The sequence below is a fragment of the Tursiops truncatus genome, chromosome 4, assembly GCF_011762595.2.
Source record: "Tursiops truncatus isolate mTurTru1 chromosome 4, mTurTru1.mat.Y, whole genome shotgun sequence".
NCBI lineage: Eukaryota > Metazoa > Chordata > Mammalia > Artiodactyla > Delphinidae > Tursiops > Tursiops truncatus.
In genome coordinates this window covers 78656568-78680903 of record NC_047037.1, presented here as the reverse complement: position 1 = coordinate 78680903, position 24336 = coordinate 78656568, and the positions used below count along the sequence as shown (strand labels likewise).

At 44.3% G+C, this 24336-nt stretch overlaps 1 protein-coding gene across 10 annotated transcripts in view; it reads left to right on the top strand.

Annotated features, from left to right (window-relative positions):
- The first annotated feature begins 7057 nt into the window (after positions 1 to 7057).
- PLA1A (phospholipase A1 member A) overlaps positions 7058 to 24336 on the top strand; it is a 33806-nt gene continuing 16527 nt past the window's right edge. For 2 of the 10 annotated variants that reach the window (XM_073804201.1, XM_033855805.2), the window contains exons 1-6: positions 7058 to 7354; positions 15071 to 15272; positions 17263 to 17440; positions 17966 to 18074; positions 19104 to 19205; positions 21648 to 21737. In XM_073804201.1, the coding sequence (XP_073660302.1) occupies positions 7282 to 7354; positions 15071 to 15272; positions 17263 to 17440; positions 17966 to 18074; positions 19104 to 19205; positions 21648 to 21737 (754 nt within the window). In that variant the 5' untranslated portion in view covers positions 7058 to 7281. Of the gene's footprint in view, positions 7355 to 8133; positions 8267 to 15070; positions 15273 to 17262; positions 17441 to 17965; positions 18075 to 19103; positions 19206 to 21647; positions 21738 to 24336 lie in introns of those variants that run through there. The other 8 variants (XM_073804203.1, XM_073804202.1, XM_033855800.2 and 5 more) reach the window with 7 other exon arrangements.

The following is a 24336-nucleotide window of genomic DNA, read 5'->3' as shown; positions in this document are numbered from 1 at the left end:
CATACATTTTTACACAAGATTCTTTTTTTTTTTTTTTTTTTTTGCGGTATGTGGGCCTCTCACTGTTGTGGCCTCTCCTGTTGCAGACCACAGGCTCCGGACGCGCTAGCTCAGTGGCCATGGCTCACAGGCCCAGCCGCTCCACGGCATGTGGGATCTTCCCGGACCGGGGCACGAACCTGTGTCCCCTGCATCGGCAGGTGAACTCTCAACCACTGCGCCACCAGGGAAGCCCTACAAGATTCTTGAACAGAAGATTAAGATGGAGCCTCTCGTGACTGTAATTTCCCAGTTTTTGATAAAAACTGACATTATAGTGCAGAATAGTGTGTGCTTTTCTGCAGCTGTAGGAGAAGAGGAAACATCTTTTCCTGGTCTTGCTGGGGTTTCTTTTACCAATAATCAGGAGACCCTGAAGTTTTAAGGTGGAGAACTAGAATTCAGTTAGCACTGCCCAAACAGCAGAACTGAGATGCTTAAACGTTACAATATAGAAAAGGGAAGAAAAGTATTTTAACAAGTGGATTCTGAAGCATGATGTGTTTTACCTCTGTAACTGGTTTGGTGAATGGTCTGAATTTAGTGAGAAGCAAACATGGAATGATTTTCTTTTTCTCTAGCTACTGCCTTCATACATACTGCATTGAAGCTGCTTTTCCTGCCCCTAGCATCAACTTTTTGGTCTTGGGATGGGGGTATGGTGGTGGGTATTAAAAACCCAATCCAGTCCATCCCAGTCTAGTTTTTTAAAATTTCAGCTTTACTGAGGTATAAATGCCATGTAAAATTGTAAGATATTTAAAGTGTACATTTGTGGTGATTTAATATATACATTGTGAAAGGTTTCCCTTCATCTAGTTAATTAACATATCCATCACCTCACATGTTTATCTTTTTTTGGTGAGAGCATTTAAGTTCTACTCTCTTAGCAAATTTCAATTACACAATATAGTGTTATTAACTATAGTCACCATGGTTTACATCAGATCCTCAGACCTTATTCAGCTTATAGCTGAAAGTTTGTACCCTTTTACCAACCTCTCTCTATTTCCCTCACTACCACTGCTTCCCCCAACCAGCCCCTGGCAACCAATTTTCTACTCTGTTTCTATGAGTTTGACCTTTTTTTTTTTTAGCTTCCACATATAAGTAATGTCGTGTAATATCTATCTTTCTCTGTGGCTGATTTCACTTAGCATAATGCCCTAAGGTCCACTGATGTTGTCAACGAATGGCAGGATTTCTCATAGCTGAATAATATTCCATTGTATATATGTACTACATCTTCTTTATCCATTCATCAGTTGACAGCCCCTTGAGTTGTGTCCATATCTTGGCTATCATGAATAATGCTGCGATAAACATGGGACACAGATATCTCTTTGTTACCCTGTTTTCATTTCCTTTGGGTATATACCCAGAAGTAGGAATCCCAGTCCAGTTTGATCAATTCTAACACTTTAATGTCATGTCCTCCTTTCTCCCCACCATAGTCAGTCCCGGGCCCAGAGGACTTAGAGGAGAAATGGAGACATGGATGCCTCTTTCATTCCTTGCCTCCCTCTCTTGGGGTTCCCTGTCCCTCTCCAGTGTTGCCCTAGACCACCCTCACCAGTGGAGCCCCGATGGGAAAGGGTCAAGCCAGTTGTCTTCTGAGGGCTCTACTCAACCCAAGGGAAACTCATCCTTCCCGGTCACATCCACCACTGAGAGTGCAGCCTGCCCCACCTGCTGCTGTCTACATTTCCCCCATCCATCTCAAATAGGACAGATCAGGAGGACGGATCAGGCTGCCTAGCAGACAGCCGACTTGGTAGCAGATGCCACTGTCACCTTCATGTGGTCACCCTCACTCTCAGCTGGTAGCCCCCCTCATTTGGCTTTGTTGTGAGGGTGAGGTAGAGCACCACCTTTCCTTCCCTTTCAGGAAGGGATGGGAAACCCCCCATAGAACTTAGGATTCTTGTGATTTTTCCTTCAAACGGCTGATTTTCGGCTAGGGGAGGTGGGGAAGGGAGGTCTCCTAGAGCAGTTCTGCTGCCTTCTAGTAAGTCCCACTGGGATTTGTCTTTCCAAGGCCTTCCAGTCTCTTTAGAATGTAGTGGTGGAGGTGTGTGCGTGGCGGTGAACGGGGTCCTGGCAGGGTAGGAGGGTGAAGACGTAGCATTTTTTGTTTGCCAGTAGGACTTCAGCTGCAATTGGAGACAAGAGATAGCGTCTTTTTAAGATCCTGTTCTATTTGCTATGCAAATTCTCACTCTTCACAGCAGTCACAATTCAGAAAGAGATCAGACTTTCAGACTCCTTTTTCTCAAACCTCAAAACCTCCTCTCCAAGCTTGACTCTCAATTGGCAGCTTTGCTTCCTATTTCTCTGAGAAAATAGAAGCCATCGAAAGAGAACAACTGTCACACCCATCCTCACCTCTGTCTCCACCTACCCGCACCTGGGCTCCTGGGCTCTGCCTTCTCTCCTGACTGTGAGTGCTGGGGTGTGTGTGTGTGTGTGTGTGTGTGAGAGAGAGAGACAGAGAGAGACAGAGAGAGACAGAGAGAGAGAGAGAGAGAGAGAGAGAGTGAGAGAGAGAGAGAATGAGAGAGAGGAGGGAGGACCAGAATGAACAGAGGAAAGAGACAACAGACTTAATTATATGCATAGTGTTAGAGTAAATTTAAAAGATGACCTGAATGACAGTATGAACTTGTTATGCTAATCAAGTGAACATCTGTGTTCTGAAAAACAGAATAGGTCATGAGTAACATTACAGGGATTAATGGTATTTTTTGACCTGCTAAATGATGGTACTTCATTTGCTTTCTTTGGTACCTAAGATTGCTAGATGTTACTAGAAGTCTTGGCAATATATACGTTTTTAAGATCTGCAATGGCCTCATCTGCCCTTCTCCAAGCTTCTTCAACCACACATTCTCCACTTCCTCTTCTGTCTCCACCTCTCCAGGGCAAGTAAATGTGCATCTTTTTAAAACAGCCAGAGCTACTGGGGGTGGTGAGGGAGGGAATAGAGACTCTGATGATTTCACTCACAGTCAACCATCCCAGTGGATCAGCTCCTCAAGGAATGGGGTCTGGTTAAGGACCCAGGGGTCATCTAGGCATGGCAGAGAGGGCCATCAGTCTTGCCATCATTTTCTCATCCCTGGGGTTTCGGTTTGGGGATATTGACACCTAGGGAGTTGGTGAGACTCTCTCCTTTGGGGAAGGAAAGACAAGAGGAGGAAGAAAGAGTTGCTGTGCGTCAGGCAGTTTACTAGAGCTTGTTAACAGGTGAAGAACTGGGGCTCAGAGAAGCTGCCATCCAGCTGAAGTCACACGGCTGGGGTGAGATGGAGCTGGAGTTTAACCCAGGCCTGCTTGTCTCCAATCCTACCACACTCTAATTGTTGGCTATAATTAGAAAATGTTTCCTTAGACAAAGCCAAAATGAAACCCAGGAGTGAGATGGTGCTGGCAGCAGCCTGTGGCCTCTCTCCACCTTCCCACAGCTATGAGGTGACATCGAAAGGAAAGATGGTGGTGGGTTTGAGATGCACGTTGGGGGCAGGGGTAGGAGTGGGCAGAGCTGAGCCCAGCTGAACCCGTGGAATGGGCAGATGGGTCACTTCCAGCCAGTTTCTTCCACCACTTAGAAGGCACAACAAGGGGACCCCCGGGGTGTCCTCTTCCTTCGAGCTTCTCGGGGAATCGCCCTACAGTACTGCACACCCAGCAACAAGCTCTCAAGGTTCACAAGTCATTTTACTTTGAAGTTAGGAGATCTCAGGGAGCAAAAACTAAACCATAGAATTTGGCATCAAACTGTCATTTAAAAGCTGCAATTTTCAGTCTTTCTCAAAATTTGGAGGTCTGGAGACACCTGTGATACATTTTCCTGACAAGTGTAAAGCAAGGGTCTACCTTTTCTTCCGAGGAAAACAGAGACAATATAGACAGCTTTAAAATGAAAGCAAAGTTATGTGGTTTGGGGCACGAAGGGCATGAAGTATTCTCTTTACAAGAGTTTAGATGGCCTTATGCTCGTGTATTATGGTTTGTTCTGAGAATGGGTGTGTATGTGCGTGCACGCCTGTGCACGCACGTGTATACACATGCAGTACATATGGAACACCAGGAGTGGAGGCTCCAAAATCATGGTCTTCACCTCAAATTGGAAAGGAACCTGGCAAAAGTTCAGACTTCCTGAAAATCGAGTAGGATAGGGGCTTGAGTCATCTTGGGCTGTGCACTAAAATTTCATGAGAAGTTCTACTGGGTTTCTATGCACCCTTAAAAAACAAATGAGGCAGGTGGAAAGAATTTTGTTTAGTGGGAAAAGCAAGGTGCAGAGGGTTTGTGTAGTGGGTCAGCAAGCGTGTAAAAAGTTCAGAAAGGATGGGATAGAATAAACTGGTGAGGCTCAGAATTATAATTTCCTAAGATGATTTTATATTAGTTAGTATGTTAGTTTATATCCCCCCCACTCCCAACCCCACCCCTAAACTGAAGGCCATGCTTCTATACATGTGTGCATGATGCACTCATGCACACACACATAAAGGCTTATTCATTTATGGAACTGTCAGCCCGGGATCCTGAAGGAAGGTGAGGAAGCTGGGAATCTGAGCTGGGAAGAGGCAGGCAGGAAAGGCCGAAAGAGATTCTATGGATTCCAGGGGTTGTAACCAGTAGCTTCCTCTCTTCCCCTCCACTCCCTTCTCTTCCTCTCCTCCCTTTCTTTCAAAACAAGTGTTTAACGAGCACCTATTATGTGCCAAGCACAGTTCTAGACAGCAGGCACGCAACAGGAAGCCCTGAGCAATGAGCGCTGGATATTGAACCCAGTGTCCTTGGTCTCTTGCTTGCCTCCCTGTGCTCCTAGATCCTAGGCCAGTAAAGCCATCTGACTCCACTGCACCGTGGGGGCCTCGGTGTGGTCCTGGGATCAGACCCCTTCCCACTGCCCTCTCTAAACGAGCACACCATACCAGAGGTACCATGCCTTTCCTTAGCAAAGATTGAGCACTGGCTGTGTGGCAGGCACTGTGCTAGACGCTGGGGACACCTCACCGAACAAAAGAGACCAGAATTTTGCCCTCCCGAGGCTGACATTCTCCCTGGGGGAGACGGACCATATACACTGATTATAAGGTGGTGTTCCCTACCAGTGTCTCCTGTAGAAAGATCTCTATCCTCACCTTCTAAAACACGTCACCTCACTTTCCAGGAGGACCTCGCTTTCTTGGCCCCCTGAAGCAGGGCTCCCCAGGTCTCTGGCCTCTATGAGCTTTTAGTTTCCTCACTGGTGAAACGGAGATGGCTGTGGTTAGAATTACCAGAAGACTAGTGGCTCTGGCGTGCATACAGTCATCTGCGGAGCCTGCTAGAACTGCAGAGTCTGGGGCCCAACCCCAAGGAGTCTCATTCAGTGTGTCTGGCTTGGGCCCAGTGGTCTGCCCCCCGTCCCCTGGGTGATTCTGAGGCAGGTTGTCTGGCCCAGGACCACTCCAGCCCCATGTGGAGAGCACTGCACCAGATGATGAATGTGACAGGGAGGGCACTCTCTACAAGTCAGCTGTGTTGATGTTGCACAGGGAACACTGTGCTGGAAAAGCTGGAATGACTGGCCTGACGCGCCAGCTCTGGGTGTGATGGAGTGGCCAGGAGAATGCAGTCCTCAGTCTCCTGCTGTGAGGAACCTAATTGACTGATGGTCCTGGTTGCTGCCCTTCTGGATCTAGCCTCGTCTTTGTGCTGAGACTGCCCCCAGCTAGTGACTGAGCAGGGCAAGGCTGCTAACACAGCTCATTTTCACAAGAGACTTCAGCTTGAGGCTTCCCCACTGCCTTGGCCAGGACATTCCAGGAACTGCATGGTGTTCTGGGGCTTCCTGTGCAATCCTCTTTCCTTCTCCCTGTCCTGCGCAGGTGTCAGCCCTGCAGCAGGGTCTAAAGGGTCTCCCTACTGTCTTCAGCTCCCCTTTTTATTCGTCACAGGTCTTATCCCTGATAAATCGCTTGCACATCTAGTCCCATCCTGGCTTATTTTCTCTGAGGACCTGGTGGACCTCTACACCTGGCTTGGTCTCTGACGTTAGAACAGCCTTCAGTAGTGCCCTTGCTGGTGGCAACAGCACCTGATCAGTGGCATCATGTGCAGGAGGGGAAGCAAGGGCTGGCCCCTCCAAAATCAGTTTATCCCTGTCTTGGGCAGGCCTGGCACGGCTTGGTGCAGTGGTTGGTGCCGCCTGTTGGCACAGTGGTTCAGAGTATGGCCTCGGGAGCTAGGTTGTCCTGCTTCAAACCCCAGCTCTGCATGAGCTTGTGCAAGGTACTTAACCCCTCTATACCCTGAAGCTGTATGTAGATAGTACTCCCCTCACAGAGCTATGGTCCAGAAAGTTCCATACTGCCCTGTTGGGTTCTCTGCCTCACAGCAATGTGCTGCAATTAAGGAGAGCTGGGCAAGTATGGTGGCTCCCCCTTCCCCTGACCCATCTAGAACTAGCGCTCTGTGGTTTCTGCCACTCCTTTGGGTGAAGAGGCCACGCGGTATACTGGAAACACCCTGGTTCCAGGCCAGCTCTGCCACTTCCAGCAGAAGGGTCTCCATAGGTCATTTTCATTCTCTATTTCTTTGTTTCTTATCAGTGAATTCAAGACACTGAACGACTCTTCTTAGAGGTTGGACTTCTAGCCCCAAGATTCCATCAAAGGATAGTACTCTCAGAGGCCAACTTCATCTTCTTTCGTTATTTCCGTTAAATGTACACGAAACATATTAATACGTTGTTGGCTCAGCTCTGTGCTGGGCACTGGGGACTCAAAAATGAAAAGAGAAGGCCTTTGCCCTCAAGCCACTCAGAGTCCTCCTAGGGGGCAAACACATCCACAGATGACTCTGGGACAATGTGGGTTTGTGATCCCCTAGAGATCAAAGACTTCTGCCTTGGTTTTTACTAACATTTTATAATGGGAAGTGGGAGAGGTGCAGGAAATAGTTTCCTGATGATGTTTGGCTCAGAGAGGAAGGGCAATGTGTTTCATTGTCCCCTGCTTTAAAAAAAAGAAAAGAAAAAAGTATATTTCATTTCATTGAGAAGAAGAAACAGAAAAACTGGGGAAGTTAGACAAATAGGGAGAGACCTGTTACAGGTCATGAGGCCAGTTAATGATTAGTGAGACCCGAGTGGGCGTTTAGTGTTCAAAACTGTGAGAGCCTGGGTTATGAGATCTCTTTGTCATTAGGGGTCGGCTTCACCCCAGCTCTGAGACTTCCAGCTCAACGATGGCCCCAGACCCCTGGGAGGGCTGCTTCTGGTCATGGGGGCTTCTTCTGTGGCTCAGTGTTGGAAGTACAGGTAAGTCGGCGCTGGGGCCTTGGGTGGGACTTCTTTCGGTCAATAATTCTATTTTTTCAAGCCATCTATTTATGTAGCGCTAACCTTTGGAAGGTCCCCTAAAAGCCCTCTCCTGAGATGTATTTAAAAGAGGGAGAAAAAAACCTTCAATCATAATGGGAATGACAGCACTTTCTTAAGTCACAAAAATTGAACTTCCTCTAGTTGTTTTACTCATTTTTCTAAAATCTGCGTTACTCCTTTTCACCTTGCACAAGCCAGGAAGAGTATAAAAAAATAAAATGTGATTAGTTCCAAAACATGATTCATTTTCCCCCTGTAAATATCCATTGTTCCAAGATATATTTAATTTTAAAATTTAAAATTTCCAAACTAACAACAAGTTTGTCATTGAGATCGTTAGAGGTCCTTTCTGTTCTTGCCGACCCAGCTCAAGTTCAGGCTTGTCATCCCTCTTGGCAGTACTATGATAACTAGTCCTGTTCACCACAGATAACCAATGACCTTTAGCACAGTTTCCCTCAGATGCCATTTGCACGGTGCCTTACCCAGCGAAAACCCCACCCACCACTCTCCCTTGCTTAATATAGCAAATCTAAACCCTCTTATGGCGTAGGGCATCTCGGAAGAGTAAAATCCCCTCCTCTGACCAGCAGTGGCATCACCCTTGGAAAGCTCCCTTCCCTCTACCCCCAACAGCAGACTGCCTTTGTGTCATGTCCACAAGACATTTAATTCTCATTCCCCAGCTTTAGGGTGTGTCATTCTTTATGCCTGTAGTTGCTCACACTACCTTTTTGTTCATTTCTGCTCTTCACGTCTTCCAAGAAGGCCTCCATGATTCATACTTCCCTTGCAACACCACAGGCCCCTGCTCACCCCTTCCCTGCATCAACGGTTGGCGTTGAAAAGGTGCTACTTAGCTTCACATGTGCTTTCTCCTAACGCAATCATTTATCTGAGTGCATGTGTGTGTGTGTGTGCGTGTGTGTATGTAAAGTAACCATATATCTTGTTTTATGAAGTGGCTGTTTATACACTATATACTAGATCTAAAAGGATTTATATCTTACACATTTTTGATAAATGTGAGAAAAACTGCCCTGCAAAGAAGTTATAACTGTTGATTTGTACGTGAGCACGTCTGTTTTCCCACACTCTCCAACAACACTTTGTATTATCAAATGTTTTTCATATTGTCAGTCTCATAGAAAAAATAGCATTACACTGTTGTCTTAATTTTTATTTCATATTGTGATTTGTGCTTCTGGTGTCTTGTTTAATCAATCTTCTTATAAAAATAATCTTTCATATTTTCTTCTAAACTTTATGGGTTTAGATGAAGATCACCAGGGACAAATCTTGTGGTCATGGGGTATTGTTTTTTTCCTACTCCTGTGGAGTATTTTTTAATATGATGTTGAATTTTATTTGCCAACATTTATTTTTATTTTTGTATATATTTATTATTTTGTATATTTGTTCATAAAGGAAATTTATGTATCATTTTTTTTTCTTGTATTGCCCTTCTCTGGTCTTGATACTAAGATGATTATAACCACATAAAATAAGTTTCTGTTCTATGAAACAGTTTTATATGAGATAAAGGTTACTTGTAATTTAGAGGTTTGGTGGAGTTCTCAAATAAAACCATCTGGCTCTAGCGTATTTTAGGGCCAGAGAAGACTCTTGATTACCAGTTTGATTTTTTCTTTTTTTGGTGCTAGTAGGTTTATTTGGATTTTTATTTCTTCTTGAGTCAAGTTTCAGGAAATTATATTTTTCATTGCTTTTAAATTTTCCAATGCATTTGTCTGGGAATTTTTAAGAATATCTTTTATACTTAATGTTCTGCAGTTTTACTATCATCTGCCTATTTGTATAGATTTATTTCCTTTTTATCTTGCTCATTACCCTGAGTATAACTTGTGATTAGAGAACTCATATCTTTTTTCAGTTATGGAAAATTCTTAGCAATTACCTTTTCAAAATATTGTTTCTTCTCCTATTCTCTTCCTTTAGAGAACAGCTACTAGTTAAATGTTGGAGCCTCTCCATCTATTGTCTGTACTTTTTAACTGCACTTTCATATTAAAAAGCCTCTTTTACTTCTTCTGTACTAGACATTATAGCATTGATTCCATTTTTATTTCCATGACTATCTTTTTCATTTCCTTTTTCTAATTAGCTTTTTACTATATATCTTATCATTTATGCCCGTTTTTATTTCATAATTTCTTATGCTCTGTCTTTATTTTTATCCTTGTATATTCTCAGCATACTTATTTTAAAGCTTTGTCAAAGATTTTTAAAACTTTATTTCACCTGGAATGAATTCATCATCCACTTATTGGCTTTATCGACTATCTGTGTAAACATTTGATTACTTTATATATTTGTTTTCAACCTTTTTAAAAAGTAAATTAGTTGCTGAAGTACAACATACATACAGAAAGGTACACAGGTTAATGAATTTTCAGAATGATTTCACCTGTGTAACCATCATTCAGATCAAGAAATAAAATGTTATCAGATTCTTAAAACCCATTCCCTGTATCCCATCTTACTCACTACTGCCCCAAAGATAACTCTTATCTTGACTTCTGACACAATAGATAAGTTTCATTTTAATTTTCAATGAAAAGTTTGTTTTCAGTCTCTCTCTTCATCTCTCTGTCTCCCCACCCGAGCCCCTATCTTTGCCCTCTCTCCTCCAGAAAGGTGCGTTGTCTCAGCTCCTGTGAGTGAGGCCTTGTCTTTCCATCCTGTCTCCCTAAATAAAGCTGTAGCCCCAGTAAAAAGTCAATAGCTGTTTTTGTTTGTATGGTTTTTGTTGTTAGCTTCCTTTCCTGAGTTGGGGAGCCCCTCTCCACCGCTGGCTACCACTGGTGGGTCTTCCACACCTGACTTGGAGCACTTTTGGACCCCGCTTACCTCACAAAACTGAATTCTTACAACCACTGTCTTCTCTCAGACCTGGAACCCATCACCATTTTGCAATTCTATTCTTGTTCCTGTTTTGGAGATATTATTTTTATATTTGAGATTGTCTATGTCTTTTTCTCTCTCTCTTTTGGATATTCATCTGTCACTACTCTTTGGCTAAAGTGGTGCTTGGAGGGATGGGGTATCTGAGCATGATTCACTGTGCCACATTCCATAGTCTTGAATGACGGACAGTTCAATCCTATTGTCTGCAAATATCGGCAATTTTTTCTCCCCCTTTTCAAACCTTATAATTTTTATCCTGTTTTATTGTCTTGTTTTACTAGCTAGGACTAGGACATCCAGTCCAATATTTAATAGAAGCACTGATAGCAGACGTTCTCATTTGTTCCCAGTTCTGAATGGAATGCTTCTAACATTTCACCAATAACTATAATCATTGCTATAGGCTTTGGGTAGGTACCCTTCTTTCCTTATGTTAAGGAGTGTTGGGTATTGAATTTTATCGTGTGTTTTTTCCCTACATCTATTGAGTTGAGCATATGGTATTTTTCTTTAATTTGTTCATATGTGAATTACATTGATACATTTTCTAATGTTAAACCATCTTTTCATTTTTTGGATTAAACCCTGCTTGGTCATGACGTATACTTGTTATCCTTGAAGGATTTGACATTTTATCTAGGATTTTTATGTCTGTGTGTAATAGTGAAACTGGCCTTTAGTTTTTCCTTTCTCCTTCTTTCCTTGTCCAGTTTTGACATTTTGGCTATTTTCATAGAATGAGTTTGGATTCTTTCTCCCCTTTTCTATTCTCTGGAACAGTATGTGTAAGATAGGAATTGAAGGATTGTTAGAATTTCTCTGTGAAATCTGTCCTGATAGAGGTTTTTGATGAATAGATTTAAAACTACTGTTTCAATTCCTTTATACTACAGTTTTACATTTGATTTTCTGTTTTTTCTTTCTTGACTAAGTTTTAGTAAGCTATAGTTTTCTAGGGGATTATCAATTTTCTAGGAAAATATCTATTTTTTAACTGTTGGATGGGTATAAACATGCTATTTTGTGGTTTAAAAAATCTACTGGGCTTACATCCCCTTTTAATTCTCTATATTGTTTATTTGTGACTTCCCCCTTTTTTTCTTACTCTATTATCAAAAGTACATCTAGTTTGTTTTTTTTTTAAGTACATCTAGTTTATTATTCTTTCCAGAGAACTACCTTTTGGTGTTTATTGTGTGTGGCAGGTTCTAGTCTAGGCAGTAGAGTGAACAGAATGGATAAAAATCCCTTCCTTCTTTGAAAGTATCTTCTAATGTGGGGAAATTAATAAACAATACATTTAATAATAAACTGGTAAATAAAAAATCTTCATTAGGTGATGATTGCTATAAAAATAAACAGATCAGGTTAAAGAAAATTGAGAGAACGGAGGTGAGGCACATAGGCAGATTGCAATTTTAAATAGTGGGTTAGGGACTTCCTTGGTGGTCCAGTGGCTAAGATTCCACACTTACAATGCAGGGGGCCTGGGTTCGATCCCTCGTCAGGGAACTAGATCCCACATGCTGCAACTAAGACCCAGAGTAGCCAAATAAATAATAAATATAATAGGGGGTTAGAGGAAAGAAGATGACATTTGACAAGCAAAGACTTAAAGGAGGAGAGGGAATTAGTCACATGGATGTCCAGAGAAAGACACTTTGGGCAGAAGGAATGGCTAGTGCAAAGACCCTCAGGTGGGAACCTGTCTAGAGAGAGGAAGAGCTAGGAGGACTGGCTGGAACAGAGGAAGCAATAGTCAGACAGGCAAAGGGCTCCCCAAGGGGATGGTCTAAGATATTTAGGGCTTTCTTCCACTGTTAGGACTTTGGATTTTATTCTGAGTGAAATGCCTTGTGGCTTTTGCACAGAGATGTGACATGATTTGATTTACTTTTCTACTACTGTGTTGCAAATAGACTGAAGGGGGACAAGAATGAAGGCAGGAAAAGCATTACAGGCTACATAATTTTGAGAGATGATGGTGGCTTAAACCAAGGTGGTGCCAGTGTAGGTAGTGAGAATGGTTTAATTCTGAATATTGTGTTCTGAGGATTTACTCACCATTGTACGGGGGTGGCAGAAAACAAAGTGTCAAAGATTCCTCCAGGAAGGTCGGCCTGAGCAACTGCATGGACTGAGCAGCTACTGATGCTGTTCATATTCATTGTTTTATTTAATTTCAACTACTTCCTTTTTTTTTTTTAAAGATTTAATTTTATTTATTTTTGGCTGCATTGGGTCTTCATTGCTGTGCGCGGGCTTTCTATAGTTGCGGCGAATGGGGGTTACTTTTTGTTGTTGTACATGGGCTTCTCGTTGTGGTGGCTTCTCTTGCTGCGGAGCATGGGCTCTAGCTGCGTGGGCTTCAGTAGTTGTGGCTCTTGGGCTCTAGACAGCAGGCTCAGTAGCTGTGGCGCACGGGCTTAGTTGCTCCATGGCATGTGGGATCTTCCCGGACCAGGGTTCAAACCTGTGTCCCCTGCGCTGGCCGGCAGATTTTTTTTTTTTTTATCCACTGCGCCACTAGGGAAGTCCCTTAACTATTTCCTTTATATTTCTTTCCCTACATTTTATTTGGTGTTGCTGTATTATTCTTTTTCAGCTTTCTGAGTTATAAGATTAATTTACCTAATCTGTGTCTTTCCCCATTTTCCCCTGATATTTACATTTATGGTTATAGATATCAGCCTAGTACTGTTTTAGCTACTTTAACTCAAGTTTTGATATTGTATTGGTTTTACTGTTATTTAGTTTTTAATATTATCTAGTCTCCATTGTGATTATTCTTTAACTCATTCATTACTTAAAAGGGAATTTTAAAACCTCCAAATGTGTCTTTAAATAACTTTTGTTACTGATTTGTAATTTTATTACATCTTATTTAGATAACGTTGTCTGGAGTATATTGATTCTGTGATGCTTGTTGGGCCTTGCTCTGTGACATACTATGCTTATTTAAAAGGACTCTTAATTCTCTGTCTGATGGATGCAAACTTCCCTACATGACCAATAGAGCAAATGTATTCATGTATGTGGTTCAAGTCTCATGCTCAAGCAGAGTCCTCTCACCTTTTCTTCAAAGAGTTGGGGGAAGGCAGATGAAGTAGTCGTCAGGCATCGTTCTCTCTTGTGTTCCATGGGGGCTCAAGTTGCCACAGGCTGAGGAGCCTGGGGGCCTGCACAGTCATAGTGGGCTTCATCGCTGGGGTGTCCAAGACCTGGCTGCTCAGAAGGGAGATACAAGGGGCCTCAGGGACCAGGTCTGGGGTTTAGGTGCAGAGCTGAGGAAACCGCTGTCAGCACTCTCTAAGGGTGCGGTTCCCACAATCTGCTCACAGTTCCACAGCCCAGCACACCCCAGATCCACTTGCTTGTTGTACATGTGCTCCCCCGTTACCTCTGAAGGCAGATAACCATTCCAGAAACCTGAAATAGCTGTCTTCCTCGTGAAGAGCCCTGCACAAATCAGTCTGCAACCTGGACCTGCCTTCTGATTCCACAGATAGTTTTGTCCCATGGCAGGAATGTGAGGTAGCTGCTAACAGCACCAGGACTTCGGGGCTGGGGGCCCAGTGCGACAGTGTGTGCCCTGCTGCCCCAGCCGGTCTCTTTCTGTAAGACCAACTGGGTGTCAGGTGCCCCCCTTCTTTATCACAGGCGTGAGGGTGGGCTGTTGGGTATTGAAGATAGGCCAGATTTTTAGCTCCCTGGGAAGCAGGAGTTTCATGCTGTTGTTTCGGTTCAGTATTGCAGAAGGCCTTTCAGTGAACTTGACCATAAAATATCCCGTTTAAACGTACCTGTTGGAAGGCACTGTAGAATACATACAGCTCATTAAGGGTCCTCTCTACCATCTGGCTGGGCAGCCATGTGCTGGGTGCTGGAAGGCTCTGGAGTGGCTCTGGACTGCTCATAAGGAAAAGAAGTGATGAGGCTGGAGGGGGCAGTTTGAAACCCTCTGGAATGGGGTGCTCAGACCAGAATGAGCCTAGTCCCCAGGGCAACTGCTCATTTCATAGCCCAGAAAACTGTATTATTTAGCTAGGACTGCTGTAACAAAATGCCTGGGTGGCTTAAACAACAGAAGTTTATCATCTCCCAGTTCTGGAGGCTGGAAGTCTGAGATTAAGGTGGCAGTAGGGTTTGTTCCTTCTGAGGGCTGTGAGTGAAGGAGCCATTCCAGGCCTCTCTCTTTGGCTTGTAGATGGCTGTCTACTCCATGTGTCTTCACATCATCTTTCTTCTCTGTGACCAAATTGCCTCTTCTTATTAGGACACCAGTCATATTGAATAAGGGTCCACCCTAAAGGCTTCATTTCAATGTAATTACCTCTGTAGGGACCCTATCTCCAAATATAGTCACATTCTGAGGTATGAGGGGTTAGGACTTCAACACATGAATTTATGCAGGTGTCGGGGGACTCAGTTTAGCCCATGACAATATCCATTTCACCATGGCCTTTAATCTTCTCTAGCTGAGCAATATTCATATTCTTCTCTGGTATTTTATCTTTATACATGAAAAATATACACAGACTTTGGTTACAGAAGTGATGCCTTTAATAAATGAGTCTGATTATTACACTTGCTGATTTATGATGAATGCCTATAAGCCCTTGTTTCTCTCTTCCTTTCAAGAACACCTTTTTTCCTTTTAAGAACAGATGACCTCACCTTGGATGTTTCTTGGGTTTTTATTTGTTTGTTTGTTTTTTCCTCTAGGAGATGCACCTCCTACCCCACAGACAAAGTGCACTGACTTCCAGAATGCTAATCTTCTCCAAGGCACCAATCTCAAAGCCCACTTTCTCCTCTTCACCCCTTCTGATCCTCTCTGTGGGCAGCTCGTGGAAGAAAGTAGTGACATCCGGAACTTGGGGTTCAATGCCACTCTAGGAACCAAGCTAGTTATCCATGGATTCAGGTGGGAGCCAACCAACCAATAGGATCACCTCAGCTAAGAGCTAGAAAGTGACCATAATGCCATAGGAAGTTAGTGGGGAGCAAAAGGAGAAATGGATTTACTGCCTGTCACAGGTCCCATTGCTCACCTCCTGCTGACTTTGAAGATGTCTCATAGCAGCTTGAACACACATTCTGTTGTTCTTTCTTGTTGGTCACATACGTTACTCCTCTGCTAACTGTAAATATGTGTGACCCTGGACACACTCTCCAACTGTAAATATGTGTGAGCCTGGGCAAGTCACTTTAGCACACGGAGCCTCGGTTTCCATATCTGAATAAAAGGGAAGTTGTAGAGATGGTCTCAGTGATCCTTTCCTCCCTGAAGCGTGGGTTGCATGATTCATCTCAGCCAGTGAGGTCGTAAGCTTTGTGCAATCACTCAGGGGTAACATCGTGGTGTTTTTATCCAGGGTTTTTTGGGTTTTTTTGCGGTACGTGGGCCTCTCACTGTTGTGACCTCTCCCATTGCGGAGCACAGGCTCCAGACGCACAGGCTCAGCGGCCACGGTTCACGGTCCCAGCCGCTCCGTGGCATGTGGGATCTTCCTGGACCGGGGCACGAACCCGTGTCCCCTGCATCAGCAGGCGGACTCTCAACCACTGTACCACCAGGGAAGCCCTTATCCAGGGTTTTATCTCCTCTTCTTCTCTTCTTCCTGGGTTTCATGACCTAAGAAACTTCCACTTCCATCACTCCCAGAGGTTAGCGTTTCTCAGATGCTACACACTTCTTCAACTTCTTTGAGGCCCTGCAGGCCAAATTTTGTTGCAATGCATAGTCTCTGAGTCCCAATTTAATCACCACCCTTCCTTCCAACATCTTCTCTCCAAAGCTCACTGAGAATGCCGGAAACAGAAAAAAGTTGGTGAGAGGAGAGAGGGAGAGAACATGGTGAAAGAGTAGCACTATGGAGCAGCTGGAGTTGGGGGCCCTGATGAAGAGGTGGACAGCGGGGCACTGCACAAAGGGTCACCATTTCCTCATCTCTGGGTTCTCTCTGCCTCTCCAGTCCCTCACTCCAGGTCCCAGCCACATCCTCCCTCAGGCATCCCTTCTCTCTCTTGTGCCGAAGTCTCTTCTCCGGCAAATCTTGCATTCAGCCACTACCCAAGGCTGAGTGTGTGCCCTCAACCCAGAGATAGCTAGTGGAGCTGAAGAGCTCAGCAGCCTCACTATGCTGCCCGCTCCCAGATGCCCCAAAGCCATGTTCCCTGGCATACACCCAGTCTGGGCTCCCCTGTCCACGCAAGCAAGCTCTGGGCCATTGAGAAAATTTCTTCCCCATTCCCAATCTCTTGGGAAAGCTCTCTGAAATTTTTCCTATTCTTCTTTTCCTAGAAAAGTCCTATTATACTCTAAGTTCCAGAAGGATAAGGAATATATCTTATTTTTCTTTATTTCTCAAAAAGCACCTAGCATACTGCCTGGCCCATTTGTTGAATGAAGGAAAGAGTGAATGAATGAATGAGTAAATGAAAACATCCTCAAGGAAAGTGCCTATACTATAGAATGAGAATTAAGATTGCAAATCTTAACTCTAATACACAAAGCTATCTTTTCTTTCCCATGAGTAAGACAAGCAGGGTCAGTGCAGTGGTTTGTGTGGTCTATGCATTACACAGAGGTACCTGACTGAGGGCCAAGGGCTGAACTCTGACCTGAGCTCTGAGCCCTGGCCTCAGGCTACATCCACCTGGAACAAAGGTACTCTTTTATAATTTACACACAGGCTCCACACGTGTAGTCAGGAGCCCTGCTAACTTTGAGATTATGTCCTCCTTATGCTCAAAATGTTGTAGGATTTAGTGCCCATAGCCCCCACCCCCCACCCCTTACTTGTGACTTTCTCTGGGTTTGTTCTATTTATAGAAATGTCATTGTAATTTCCATGACAATGGATGCTGGCTGGGAAGCTAATTTTCCTATCTTTTCTTGGCCCCCCATCTAGGGCTTTAGGAACAAAGCCTTCCTGGATTGACAAATTCATCAGTGCCCTTCTGCAGGCAGCAGATGCTAACGTGATCGCTGTGGACTGGGTTTATGGCTCTACAGGTGTCTACTTCTCAGCCGTGGAAAATGTGGTTAAGCTGGGACTCGAGATCTCCCGTTTCCTCCGTAAACTCCTGGTAGGTGTAGAAGAGCTTAGGGTGAGTTCTGGCTGCTTACGGGGGAGCAAGGGGTCAGAAAGAAGGAAGTGACATGTGAGAAGGAGCTTTAGGTGGAAGCAGAGCCACCCAGTAGTCTGTGGGTCTTCGGTTCAAATCTCAACCTAGCCGCTTACAGTGCTGACCTTGGGCAGGTTTTTGAACCTCTCTGAGCCTCCCGCTTGCTCCTCTGTAAAACATGCCACTGCATGTTACATCAGAGGTGCCAATGGCTGACTCTTCTAGGTCCTCAAGAGGAAATGGCCATGGTCATGCCTCACATACTTTGGACACCAAAGGGAAAGTGAGTGGGTTGTCAAGGTGGGGAGCCCAGGGAGAGGGCAAGTGGTTAACAGGGTGAGATTCTGCGCTTTTTCCCAAAGCACGTGTGGCTGGTGTGTCATGCCCAAGACCTTCTGCTTCTGATGCCTCAGGGCAAAGTGTTATCCTTGTAAGGCCAGGGGCTGCTGTGACACAAATGTAACTCACTGTAAATACCCGTTCTAGGTGCTGGGTGTGTCAGAGTCCTCAATCCACATCATTGGTGTCAGCCTGGGGGCCCATGTGGGGGGCATGGTAGGACATTTCTACAAAGGCCAGCTGGGACAGATCACAGGTAACATTCTTCCCTGCCCATCCTCTCAGGTTGAGAGAGAGAGAGAGAGAGAGAGAGATCATGACCTGGAAGAGCCTTTGCTAAGGCAGGCAGAGGGAAGTGTTGGGCCTTTGTTCTTATGATCAAGTCATTGATCACCACTGAAATTTACTTATTGTGGCCCTTTTGGATAAAATGGTATTGTGTTGTTATTGCATGATCTCTAATGTCACTGTTAGAGGCCATGTATTTTTTTCTGAGCCTCAGTTTCTACAACTGTAAAATGGGTTGTAACAGCTCATATATCCTTGGCCCACTATGGAAATCACCTGTAGACAGTTTTGCTAAATACTTGCAAAGTGCTGAGAACTTTATGCTTCAGGAGCTACCCTCAATCAATAAGGGACCAGAGCTGTGTGGTAAATACCCTGGCTTCCTGACACTTCATTGAGACAATTCTGAGTCATGTTCTACAGAGTCCTTCACAGGGACCTCAGTGGGATGAGACCCAAAGAGATAATCTATTCATTAAAATTTTCTTTCGTTCTCTGACTCGTTTTTCCACTCCCTCACTATGCTTTCTGTGATTTTCTCCCAAATAAGCTACTTGCACTTTAAATCCTTGTCTCACAGTCTGCTTTTTGGGAGGAGGAGGAAAAGGGATCCAAGCTAAGGCCTGGGGAGAGTAATATTTACTTTGCTCTGTTGTTGTAAGGACTAGAAAGTGTGGAAGGGCCCAGCACAAGGCCTGGCACATAGTAACTACTCAAAAAATTATAGCCGTTGTTATTACTACCTGAGGATTAATAATACTGACATTAATCCTTGCCAAATGGTTGGTGTTAGCAAGCACATTTCAGAGCCAGAGAAACTGGGTCATTGAGAGGTTAGAGACAACAGAGTAGAGCTTCCTGGGAAAGGTGGTCCTGAGCTAGTTCTCTCGCCCTTGGGTCCTTGTTGGGGGACTCTGATCCGAACCGGAAGGGTTGCCCATGTAGGTGTGCAGCGGGTCCATGGGGCTTCCTGTGGCTGACATGTCTGTCCTTGCAGGCCTGGACCCTGCTGGACCGGAGTACACAAGAGCCAGCCTGGAGGAGCGCCTGGACCCTGGGGACGCCCTCTTTGTGGAAGCCATCCACACAGACACGGACAGTGAGCTGGGGTGGGGGAATGAGCACAGGGCAGAGGCCAGGAGGCTGGTATTTATCTGTGTGGTCCTGGGAGGAGACCCTTCCCCTCTAAGCTTCTGTTGCAGTGAGGAGTTTACTAGCATGATCTTGAAAGTCTTTTCCAGCTCTGTCATTCTCTGAAGACTGAGATGAATGATTTTATTTTTAGCCAGCAGCAGAAAGGAGGATTCTCATTTGTGCACCAAAACTGTTTGGTCATGAGTCTCACTCTGATTCAACACTAAGCTTTGTCTGAGGTAGTACTCAGAGGGCACTTCTGCCTGGGAAAGTCTTTCTGCTTTTTCAGGGTGAACATGCCTGGCCCCAGGAAATTGGGGCATTCCACTCCTGGGGCAGGTACTCAGACCTATCAGGACTTCCCTCCTCCCCAGAGGATAAGGCCAGCCCTCAGTCTAGTGAAGAATGAGAATTGCCCCCTCCAGTAATGAGTGGCACAGTCAAGAACCCCCAGCTCTGAATCCATCGTGACCAAATTAAGCTCTTCTGACCAGCGGCCACTCCTCCTCATTTCTACTCGACGTCAAACACCCACAGAGTCTGGTGCCAGGCCCCATGCTCAGTGTGTTGGATACAAGAAGAAATTACATTAGTCTCTGACCAGAAGAGTTTGCAGTTCAACTGAGAGATGGCCATGTGTCATTCCATTTGGCTAGAAGCCTTCTTTTAGCATTCAAGACTCACGGATTCAGGATTCTGGAAGAAACTCATGCAATCATATTATTCAACCCTCTTTGCCACCTCCATTTCACAGATAGGAAACCAAAGCCCATAGCCCTCTGCTTAGCTATTAAGTTAATTAAACATGTCAATTAACAAGGTTAACGCCTTATATTCCTAAATTTGCTAAATAGGTGATTCATGGGTCCCTGATTACCTGTGCTAGGCCTCTCAGTCCCCTTCAAAGTTGGAGCCACTTCCTAATGTGATTAAAAAAAAAGGCATTCCATTTGTTCAGTCGGTCTTTATGATCTATGTAGCAGGCACTGAGGATACTACAATGCACAAGGCACCAAATAAGATCCCTGCCCACATGGAACTTACAAGCTAGTCGGGAAGCATTCGTTCACTAATTTGTTCAATAAATAAGTATTTGGCACTAACGTGTGCCAGGTACTGTGCTGGTGTTGGGGATACAGCAGGAAAAAAGACGGGTAAAGGCCCTGCCGTGGTGGAGCTTACATACAAGCGAGGAGTCAAGATAATTCCACCCTGTGATTATGATAATGAGGATATGGGAGAAGTGTGACTCAGCAGCAGGTTCAGGGTCTACTTCAAATAGGATTATTGAGGGAAATCTGGCCAAGGAGGTGATATTTGAGGTGAGACTTTTTGGATGAGAATGAGCCAGTACTGGAAAGAACGGGGAGAAGAACACTCTAGGGGGAGAGGACAGCCAAAATGAAAGCCTTGTGGGTGGGGACAGGCAGAAGAGCCACGTGGTTAGAGCGCAGTGAGTGATGTGCTGAGAAAAGGGAGCAGGACCAGGCTGGACATGGCGAGGAGTTTAAATTTTATTCTATGATCAGTGAGGAGAGGGCGGCGATTTGGATTTCCTTAAAAGAATACTCTGGCTGCTGGGCAGAGAATGGACTGCCAGTGGGCAGTAAGGGAAGGCTCACTGGAGGGTGTTTGCAGTGCTGGCCTGGGTGAGGGGCACAATAGTGGCATGGGCGAAGGTGGTGGCAGTAGAGATGGAGAGAAGTAGAAAGACTCAAAATATATTTTGGAGGTAGAGCTGACCCGACAGATGATGGGAGAGGATGAATTCTAGGTCATCACTTAACCCCTGGATAGATGACGTTAAGCAAGTAATACACGCTCAGTTGCTTACAACTGTGATCGATAATATGAACAAGAAAATCAGGGTCTTTGGCAGCTGAATCTGACCAAGTCTGAGGGATCAAATACAGTCACAATGATGAGATGCAGGCTACAGCCTCTCAAACTCATCTCTTTGTAGCCAGATTATATTTCTGCTCAGTCATGAAAGCACAAAAATATGTGGGAGACTGGAAATATGGTCCCACACACACATATCTGAACTATCACTTGAAGCAAAATAGAAACTATTCAACAAGGAAATTTACCGAACTTATTATAACATTTACTGATTCATAAAAACTTATATTAAGGGATATTTTTCTTGATTTTATTAGGCAAATATGAGTTCTTATAAATGTATTCTTAGCTTCCTTTCAGCATGGCAAAACCTGTTTAGAAAACCATCTGAGGGCTAGTTCGGTAGTCTCCCAGCACTTAGGAATGAAGTGGGCACCCATTCAGCACAGAGAGGGGGTGGGCCCCCAAGGTCAGACCTCAGGCTCTGCTGCCGGTGGACCCTGCTATGGGACCTGGAAAATAGGCCCCTGCAGTAAGAGGGTAACGGGGTTCTGCCTCCTTGCAGATTTGGGTATTCGGATTCCTGTTGGACATGTGGACTACTACGTCAACGGAGGCCAAGACCAACCCGGCTGTCCCACCTCCATTTCTGCAGGTCAGAAAGCCAGAGAGAGTTGATGTATGGCTGCCCCAGAGACTGGAATTTACCAACAGGCTTCGTGTTGAGTCAGCCAGTATGGGCCGTAGGGGGTCTTCCTTACAGTATCCTTTGCTGTGTCCCATCAAGCTTACTCAGCACTTATTAAATGGATGTCTTTGGAGCCCAGGTATTCTAGGGGAGGAGTGCCTGAAATTAAAAGCCTGCTCCATATTTAGGCTCCCTCCCCACTTCTTAGGCCCTGCTGTGATCCAACGTCACTCAAGCCAATAACTTCTCTTCTTCCTGGGCCCCACTTTGTGGCAGAGTCCACAGTAGCTGCATCCTCTGCAGAACCTCGCTGTGGCAGAAACAGACTGATGTGCCCAAAGCTAGCTAGCTGAAGGAGCAATTCAGTGCATGACCATTTCCCCAAACTAACTAAATTTAAGTTCTCTAAAATTGCTTTCAAGATAATCTTCTTGAATACATTCAGTGAATATGCATTTCTTCTCTTCTAAATGTATTCTTCTGGAATGTTCTTTTTGGAAATATTAATTGAATATATTCTTAGCATAATTTTAAATTTATCAAAAGCTAAGCGTTGGGGCTTCCCTGGTGGCACAGTGGTTGAGAGTCCGCCTGCCGATGCAGGGAACGTGGGTTCCTGCCCCGGTCCGGGAAGATCCCACATGCCTTGGAGCGGCTGGGTCCGTGAACCATGGCCACTGAGCCTGCGCGTCCGGAGCCTGTGCTCCGCTATGGGAGAGGCCACAGCAGTGAGAGGCCCGCGTACCGCAAAAAAAAAAAAAAAAAAAAAAAAAAAAAGCAGCTAAGCGTTAAGGATTGTGTAGTCTTCTTATATTCTTATGAATATAGCCAACCTATCAACATTTCATATGGGAATTTCATTTTGATTTTTGATTACTATGTTTTTAACCTTTTCCTGCTTTACCAAAATTTTAACATTTTAAGGATTCTTTTGACCACTGTGTTGAGTAACCACTAATCCAAACTTACCAACTTTACTGATTTTCCAAAAACATGTTTCTTTTAACAATTCATAAATTTTTTCAGCAATTCCGATCAGATGGGATGGTTTGATTTTAATGGCTTTTGAAAATTTCTTTGGCATTTTAATTGGCCACTTTTTTTTCTTCATAACACAATCTGAGAAGGGAAGACACAATCTGTGTCTCCCAGCTCCCTGTTATAGCTAGAAGGAGGTCGGCCATAGACAGTGTTCCAACTCTGGGGGAAAGGAAAGTCAGCAAGCAGCTCAGACTTGGTTCTGGTCCCAGAGAGGGGGTCCCAAGGTGAAAGAAGAGTCTGAAGACCCTAAACCCTGGAGTTATGGCTCATTATAGACCTCTTAGCCCCAGCAAATTCATTCAGTGTGAATTATTACAAATTTTAAAATAGTCAACAAAAGGGGGAAAGTGGGGGTGGGTGGTGGTGGTGGTGGTGTGATGAACTGGGAGACTGGGATTGACATATATACACTAATATGTATAAAATAGATAACTAATAAGAACCTGCTGTATAAAAATAAAATAAAATAAAATAGTCAACAACAACAATAACCAGAAAACCAAGTGTCTGTTATATTGGGACATTTGGCAAATTCAGTGTATCAGTCACTTGGTGAGGTGAACCTCAACACCCTGGCTTTCTTTTTTTTTTTTTAGGTGGGTTCCAATTTTTATTATTGTTGTTAATAATAATACAATGAATGTGCTTACACACCAACCCTTCCCCTTTCTTTTTTTTTTAACATCTTTATTGGAGTATAATTGCTTTAAAATGTTGTGTTAATTTCTGCTATATAACAAAGTGAATCACCTATATGTACACATATATCCCCATATCCCCTCCTTCTTCTTGCGTCTAACTCCCACACTCCCTATCCCACCCCTCTAGGTGGTCACAAAGCACCGAGCTGATCTCCCTGTGCGATGTAGCTGCTTCCCACTAGCTATCTATTTTACATTTGGTAGTGTATATATGTCCATGCCACTCTCTCACTTCGTCCAGGCTTACCCTTTCCCCTCCCTGTGTCCTTGAGTCCATTCTCTACGTCTGTGTCTTTATTCCTGTCCTGCCCTAGGTTCATTAGAACCTTTTTTTTTTTTTTTAGAGTCCATATATATATGTTAGCATATGATATTTGTTTTTCTCTTTCTGACTTACTTCACTCTGTATGACAGACTCCAGGTCCATCCACCTCACTACAAATAACTCAATTTTTGTTTCTTTTAATGGCTGAGTAATATTCCATTGTATATATGTGCCACATCTTCTTTATCCATTCATCTGTCGATGGACAAGTAGGTTGCTTCCATGTCCTGGCTATTGTAAATAGAGCTGCAATGAACATTGTGGTACACGACTCTTTTTGAATTATGGTTTTCTCAGGGTATATGCCCAGTAGTGGATTCCTGGGTCATATGGTAGTTATACTTTTAGTTTTTTAAGGAACCTCCATACTGTTCTCCACAGTGGCTGTATCAATTTACATTCCCAACAGAAGTGCAAGAGGGTTCTCTTTTCTCCACACCCTCTCCAGCATTTATTGTTTGTAGATTTTTTGATGATGGCCAGTCTGACCAGTGTGAGG